We start from the raw sequence: 8,080 nt of genomic DNA, 5'->3' as shown, positions 1-8,080 counted from the left end.
GCTAGCCACCGTCTGCATTACTCAGCACCGGCACACGCCTTTCGATAATTAACAGCTGATACACAAAACCGGGAGCCGGGGCGGGGAACGAGCCGGACCGGGCCGGCGGCGCGCAGTGCGGGGCGGTGGCCGCCAGGGGGCGCCGCGGAGCCGGCAGCGGCCCCATAAAGCGGCCGCGGCCCCGGCCCCGGCCCCGGCGGCGCGCAGAGCCGGCGGGCGGCGCCTCCACCGAGCAAGAGGGCTCGCTTCGGCAGCGCCGCTGCGCCTCGGCCGCTGGCCGCCGCGGTTGCTGGCCGCAGCTGTAAAGCGGGGCAGCGGACGCCGTGTGGTAGACAGCCGCTTTCTCCTCTTGTTTTGGGTTTTTTAATTATTGTTATTTTTGGCTTTGGGGGGGGGGTTGGTAAGCGTTGCCACAAAACGGCACAACAAGTGCAAGATGCGGGCGGCTGCTGGCTGAGCAGCTGCTGGCTGGACGTGTCGGGGAGAAACTGCAAGGAGCGACACTCATCCTCCTATCAGTGGAAACAGGCTTGGTACACGGATTATTTAACGTTGATTTACACATCTACAGCAAAAGCTGGGCTCAGAAAGCCTAGTGATCACACTCATCCATTCATTCCTTCTCTCTCACACATACAAACACGCTCACTTCTTTCATTTTTTTTTCCTTTCGGAATAAGACTCTTGCTTGTTGCCTTTATGCAAATCCCTCGGTGAGAAGCGGTGTCTGTAGCTGTGCAGAATGCCCCCAGTTTAAGCTGCCTCCCTGGCTCATTCTTGGCACTCTTGTTGCACCCGGAAAAACGGCAGAAAAATAACTCATCAACCTGTGGTGCTGACTGACCTTACACGCCTGCAGGTGTAGATCAGTTGGCACAGCCCCCTTCTCAGGACCGCTGTCACCAGATCCTTACACTAGCAAGAACAGCATTGCTATTTCTCTGCCTACAAACAGTAAGTATAACACCAATTTAAAGACCTTTTTTTGCATGACATGTAGGTATGATTTAAAAAATAGCATTGTCTTTTAATAGTCCATAGTCACCTTCTATCATATGTTAATAGTTACAGCTATAAATGAGGGTTCTGTTTCAAAGGGGTATGTGCATGTGTATTTTTGTGTGCGTTTGCATGTAGATGTTGCTTCAGTGCACCTGCAGTTGTGTTTGACACACCATATCACAGTGTTTTCACTTGAGTGAACACTGTACGTGCCCATTTCCAAATCAAATTCAGTGAGATGTTCATTATGGTTGAAACACAATTCAGTTATAGATTAAAATGTAACATTCTTGTATCTCGTGTTTTTACAAATATATGAAAAGCTCTTTGTATAGATACATTTATTGTAATATTTCATGTAGATATACGTAGGTGTATATATTATGTATGTACTCAAAGATCTGAATGCATTGTGTATTGCAGTAATTTTATTAGTGTTTATATGTATTGGTGTTTCAGAAGCATGCGTTTGTGTATCGATGCAAGTGCTTATATGGGTGGGGATTTTGTAACTCTGTCTATATATATATGACATACCCACCCACATCCCTACCAACAGAGTGGTTCAAAATCTCTGTGCATGTGATGTGGGTGTGTGTGTAATGTAGAAGTGTGAACAGTGTGGGTAGGGGAAGATTAGAATACTGTGGTAATAGATGACACAGTTTCATTTGATCAGTGTGACCTTTTAGAAAAACAATCCAATCTTTTCCCTTTTTGTTTTGTTTATTTTTGTGTGTTTGTGCATGTGCCTCAGGTTAAGTGCTTCTTCTGCATGACCATAACGAAAGGGTGACCCATCCACTCCCTTTTGTCCTATGGGGACCTCAGAGCCAGTTTCTCAGTCTTCATCTCCTTCTCCTCCTCTTCCTCCTCTTACCACTGCTGCTGACGCCCTGGGTGCTGCTCCTAGGTTTGAGATGTTGACAGGCTGAAGAAAGGATTTGCAAAGACCTTCTCACTGTGTAAATAGAGTGATGGCTGGAATTAATTTCAACTCCCCAAGTAATGATAATAAACAATAATAAGATTTCTAGGCCAAAGCATTACCAGGAACAAATTATGAGGAAAGACGCTATTTGCATTTGGTTGCGATGATGAACTAAAAACATCTGTGCAGAGCAGGTACCCTTTGATTTGCATGTGTTTTTTCTTCATGAAGGCAGTCATGAATCTGATCAGATCTGTGGTAGCCATGGGAGATAAATGAAAGTAAAGGGGCTTAGTGGATGAAAGGACAAGGCCTCAGCTGTTCACTGCTTCAATTTTGAGAGTTTCATCTTTTCTTATTAGCAAAACAGTAGTTTGTGTCAAACATTTTGGACAATAAGAAAATGCAGATCTGTGGTTTTGCAGAACATAGATTCAGCATTATAACTGTATTGCCCTGCTCTGTGTCCAATGCACTGTCCTCCAAAATGCAAATGGCTTTGAACTTCCTATATTGAAAGTTAAGTTTGCACTGTACATAAAAGCTTTTGCATTAAGTGATAAAAAAAAAAAACAGTTGCAAAATGGAGGTTGCAATGGTGAGTGCAGATAGCTCTGGGTGCAACAGCCACATGCCCTATGGATATGCGGTCCAAGCTCGGGCCCGAGAGAGAGAGCGGCTGGCACAGTCAAGAGCCGCAGCAGCTGCAGCCGTAGCAGCAGCAACAGCAGCAGTAGAAGCAGGGGCAACAGGTGGAGGTGGACCATATCACCACTACCATCAGGAACAGAGTCGAGGTGCATCCTCTTCTCACGGTGGGAATGCATCACGGAGCAGCCTGCCCAACCGCCAGAGTGGTAAGAGATGGAAGAAAGGGAAAAAGAGGAGTCACCACTTGGGAAGTAGGGAGTGTGGGGCCTCCTTCCCCTGTTCTGAGCTGCTGCCTCTGAGTGGTTCTGAAGAGAGAATACTGAAGGACTTGAGTGAGGAAGAAGAGGAGGATGAAGATGAGGATGAAGATGATGAGGAAGAAGGAAAGCTCTACTACGGTGCTGACTATGGGGAGGATGAGTTCTCATATTCAGACCAGCCACCTGATGATGGTGGAGGCCCTGGGGGTTACAGCTCTGTTCGCTACAGTGAGTATGAGTGTTGTGAGCGTGTGGTAATCAACGTGTCAGGACTGCGGTTTGAAACTCAACTCAAGACATTAGCTCAATTCCCGGAAACGTTGTTGGGTGATCCAGCGAAGCGAGGCAGATACTTTGACCCTCTCAGAAATGAATACTTCTTTGATAGGAACCGGCCAAGCTTTGATGCCATACTGTACTACTACCAGAGTGGTGGTCGGCTGAAGAGGCCAGTCAATGTACCTTTTGACATCTTCACTGAGGAGGTGAAATTCTACCAACTTGGGGAGGAGGCCATGCTCAAGTTTAGGGAGGATGAAGGGTTTGTCAAAGAGGAAGAGGACAAAGCTTTGCCGGAGAATGAGTTTAAGAGGCAGGTCTGGCTACTGTTTGAGTACCCGGAGAGCTCCAGTCCAGCCAGAGGCATTGCCATTGTCTCTGTCTTGGTCATCTTGATCTCCATCGTCATCTTTTGTCTGGAGACTTTGCCAGAGTTCAGAGATGACAAGGAATTCGTGATGTCCCTGAGCTTAGGGAAAGGGCTTTCCAATGAATCACTTCATCTGGATGCTGGGGAGCACACCATCTTCAATGACCCTTTTTTCATTGTAGAGACAGTATGCATCATTTGGTTCTCCTTTGAGTTTACAGTGCGCTGCTTTGCATGTCCAAGCAAAGCACACTTCTTCAAGAACATCATGAACATCATAGACATTGTCTCCATCTTGCCTTACTTCATTACTCTGGGCACTGACTTGGTGCAGGAGCAGGGCAGTAATGGTCAACAGGCCATGTCTTTTGCCATCCTGAGGATCATCCGTCTGGTCAGGGTGTTTCGCATCTTCAAGCTCTCCAGGCACTCCAAGGGTTTGCAGATCCTGGGTCACACACTGAGGGCCAGCATGAGGGAACTCGGCCTCCTCATTTTTTTTCTTTTTATTGGAGTAATTTTGTTTTCCAGTGCTGTTTACTTCGCAGAAGCTGATGAGCCTGCCACCCATTTTCAAAGCATCCCAGATGCCTTTTGGTGGGCTGTAGTGACCATGACTACAGTTGGTTATGGGGACATGAAACCCATAACTGTGGGTGGGAAAATTGTTGGGTCCCTGTGTGCCATCGCGGGAGTGTTAACCATTGCTTTACCAGTGCCAGTGATTGTCTCCAATTTTAACTATTTCTACCACAGAGAGACTGAGAATGAAGAACAAACGCAGCTGATGCAAAATGCAGTCAGTTGCCCTTACCTCCCAACAAATTTACTGAAGAAATTTAGAAGTGCATCATCTTCATCCACAGAGGATAAATCAGAATATTTGGAGATGGAAGAAGGAGTTAAAGAATCTCTCTGTGTAAAGGAGAAAAAAAGTCAGGACACGGGGAATAGCAGTGAGTCAGAGAAGAAAAACTGTGTAAATTCAAATTCTGTGGAAACTGATGTGTAATTTTGAACGTTTCCAAATATATTTATGCATTAAAGAGTGCAGTGAAAATAATGAAATATGCAAACAGAAATCCACAGCATACAGTAGTATGCCGTTTAATGGTTAAATACAAATAAAAAGTATTGCTAAACTTGTATAACATATCCAGTAAGTGATATAACTCGAGGAAGGGATTGCTAGATCTGATATAACTTGACTATATTTTTATTAGAATGCAAGTGTTTTGCACATGAGGCTGAAAAATTTATTAAAACCAAGTCAGTTTTAAAGTGGGTGCATGAACTGTCGACATCACTAATAACAGCTCTGTGGTAAAAGTTGGCATTCAGAGGTATTTACTATGTAAGAAGCAATGAAGCTTGGTAGTCATTTATCTATTTATCAGTGCTTTAATAGCAGCTACCATAAATCATTGGATACCATAGTCATTGTTTTTCAAATTTATTGTAAAAAGATACTCTACAGAAGATAGATCTAATTTTTTTTTTCTTGAAATCTATAATGCTTGTTTTTAACTGGAAATTTACTTTGAAAAGGCTGTTGAACCTCCAGAAATTGTTTATTTTTATAACTCTCTTTGGAGGCATTGCAGCATTTGTTGTCTAATAATGGAAGAAATGAAGTAAGAGAATCATTTAACCTGGTCTGACTGCAAAGGCAAAATGACTGGAATGCTTTTTTGCACTACTTTATATGCTGGAGATATATTGAAAGAGACTTCATACTGTGAATGTTTACTAATGTAATAGTTCAATGACAATCATTGGAAGAGTGAATTCTGCATCATGTTTTATTGTTTTTTGTTTGTTTGTTTTTATTTTTTATTTTTTCCTTTATGTGATGCTGATGGCAGAACAGCTAACATTACATTAATTCCATACTCTTTTAATTATGAATATCTGTGATCTGGAAAAGGATTGTGAAGTAAAATTTTATAATCAAAATTATTTGAAATCACTCTTTTCTATAGATATTCTCAAGAAATACCAACCTATATCTTATATCTTACATCTTTTTGCCTGGTTAGTTTCACATTGAGAAGCAATGGTACATGCACTTTGTCAGTATTGAAGTAATTCAGCGTATGCGAGGAGAAGGCAAAAATAATAAGATACTCAGTTGTCACAGTACTGACAATTCAAAATTGCCGACTTCCAACATGTTATTGGTGCTGCATTTTTCCCCTTAATTACAGCTTCCACCCATGCGTATTTGAAGCAACATTTAAGATCTAAAATAGGCATTCTGGGATTCAAAACGAACATGTTGGGTCCCATGTAGTCTTAGGGAAAACATCCCATGATTTCTTTTCCGTAATTCTTAGGCCAGCCGTATCTTACTCTGTGTCAAAAACTTCCACTGCCCTTTATAGGAGATTAAGTTAGGTAAGGATTATCTGACCTACAGCACATTCCAGACTCCAGAATGAAATAAGTAAGATATTACTGCATTTAGCATAACTAATAGATTCAGATGTTTTTTTTTTTCAGACTCAAAATTGTCTAGGGAAGGCATAATTAAACTGAAGCTGTTTTTGAGGAGGTACTGTGGAACATTCCAAATCATAAAACTTGAACCAAATCAGCATATGCACTTTAAGGGCCGGGACAGCGCATTGTGAGAGAAAATAGGGCTTACCAACACTACTGAATTACAGTAGTTTTGCAATATCCATGTAAAGCTGTGAAGGGGGTTTTGTGGGGAAGAACTAGTTAGTGACTTGCAGTTCTGAAGCAGAAAAGCAACAATATAAACAGTCCAAATTGGTTACCTGTGACAGTATGCATAATCTATCAGATAAGCTTTGTTTGCTGTATGCAACATCCAGTGATACAGAACAGAACCAGAGGCACAGGATTTTCCTTAAGCTTTGATTTTTGCCTTCATGGATTTTCTGTGAATCACCTCTTGGAAAACTTTCTCTGCTTGTCTTCTATCACTTCAGAAGGAGTAATGAAAAACAAGACACAGAAAAGACTGCATTGTGCTGATCCCGATTTGAAACTTGTTTGTAAATGTCTGATTCCTATTTTAAAATCATAGAGCAGACTTCACTATGTTTTTAATGTGAAGTGTTAAACAAAGCTCCTTTTTAATATGATAATATTATTTCCAACTATGTTTTGAGTCAAACACCTCAGTAATTTTATGCATAGATGTTTGCCAAAACTAAATACTGCATTTTTTATAGCTCACCTGGGTAAATGTACTAAATGCTTTTTTTTTCTACAGAGGCAATATCAGCAATGAGTGTGAGCATTCTATAAAATCCAGCAAAAATCTGTAAATGAGTGTTTCTTTAACAGCTTTTACAGTTACAAGGTAAGGGGCATAAAGGTTCCCTTGTAAGCTAGTTTGCCAGTAGTTCTGTATAGTACCAGCAACCATATAATACCAGGAATGGACCATAGCAAGAATGTAAAAATAAAAGAAATAACTAGGCAAATAAAGTACATAGAGAAAATAAGTAGTATGGTTTTGTGGTATTAACTGGTTGAAAGGGAAGGTGGATTATAAGAGAGGGAATTTTTGATGTCTAATGGAAATCAATAAGAAAGCTCTTTGAATAACTGCTTGAGTATGTTCACATATTGGACATGGAGCTCAGCATGAGGTATCTGCTTAAGTAGTTACCCAGCTTATCCAGCAAGTCCTGGAGGTGTTCTGCTACCAGTACAAAATCTTTTAATTTAAAGCAAGCATGGTGATGTCTACATTATGCTGTGATCATAGCAATACCTTACTCTTTGAAAGAAAAGTTCTTACTGGAGGACCTCATAGCAGAGCAACATTCTGGGTGTGTCAGCACTGCATACTGCAGTACTGTGGAGACATATCCTAAAGTAATAGTGGAGCCTGCTCTGCCTCCTGCAACGTATAAGCCTTTGTACTTGTAACTGTCATTATAAATAATAACTAGTATAGCTTAATGCTAGATTGTACTACCAGTTTGACAGACCATTCTGAATCACAGAAATGCACAGAATTGAGCATTTTGGAATGGAAGCATATACCTTCACTTGGGCTAGCTTTTAATTTGATTATTCATCTACCCATCAGTCCAGGCAGTTGCAAGTCATCTTGAAAATGCCAAAGTCCTACCCCTAACATGCTAAAACCCAAAGATCCCAAGTGCTTAGCAAGAGACTGAAATTTCCCTTAAGTATCACTTAGGTTGAAATTGTGTGCTACAGAAACACAGTATTTGAGCCGTTATGGCTCCAAATTACTACTACTGCTCCTCTCAGAGTTTTTCCAGTGTGACTATACAACTATCAGAAAAATAATTTTGTAATCACTTGGGCTTTTACATTTTAAATGACAGTGGTGAAATGCATTCCTGGTGTAACTGACGTGAATGGGAGTTACACTAGGGAATGTTTTAGTTCTAGTAATGTAGTTCAAATTATTTCACATTGACATACATTTCACCTAAAAATAATGCAAAATGAGATATTTTGATATTTCATGTTCACTTGCAGTGGGAAAAAAAATTTGAGAAGCTCCATCTGAATTCATGAAATCACAGCAAATTCCAATCAGATTTCAAATATAGGCTGATAGTTAACTGTCTA

General features: G+C 41.2%; 1 protein-coding gene across 2 annotated transcripts; it reads left to right on the top strand.

Moving 5' to 3' along the window:
- Window positions 1-260: 260 nt before the first annotated feature.
- KCNA4 (potassium voltage-gated channel subfamily A member 4) lies at window positions 261-5,452 on the top strand. 2 transcript variants are annotated; one of them, XM_040559216.1, is made up of 3 exons: window positions 261-533; window positions 681-954; window positions 1,760-5,452. In XM_040559216.1, the coding sequence occupies exon 3, from the start codon at window positions 2,517-2,519 to the stop codon at window positions 4,503-4,505; it is 1,989 nt and encodes a 662-aa protein (XP_040415150.1). In that variant the 5' UTR covers window positions 261-533; window positions 681-954; window positions 1,760-2,516; the 3' UTR covers window positions 4,506-5,452. The 2 variants fall into 2 exon arrangements, with proteins under 2 accessions (XP_040415150.1, XP_040415149.1); XM_040559215.1 differs by having other exon boundaries at window positions 261-954.
- Window positions 5,453-8,080: the final 2,628 nt, after the last annotated feature.

The sequence above is a fragment of the Cygnus olor genome, chromosome 5, assembly GCF_009769625.2.
Source record: "Cygnus olor isolate bCygOlo1 chromosome 5, bCygOlo1.pri.v2, whole genome shotgun sequence".
NCBI classification, from domain to species: domain Eukaryota; kingdom Metazoa; phylum Chordata; class Aves; order Anseriformes; family Anatidae; genus Cygnus; species Cygnus olor.
The sequence above is the reverse complement of the archived record's forward strand: the minus strand, read 5'-3'. Positions and strand labels throughout refer to the sequence as shown.

Excerpts from the sequence above, each read along its gene's own strand:
- KCNA4 (XM_040559216.1), top strand. The coding sequence starts at position 2,517 with ATGGAGGTTGCAATGGTGAGTGCAGATAGCTCTGGGTGCAACAGCCAC.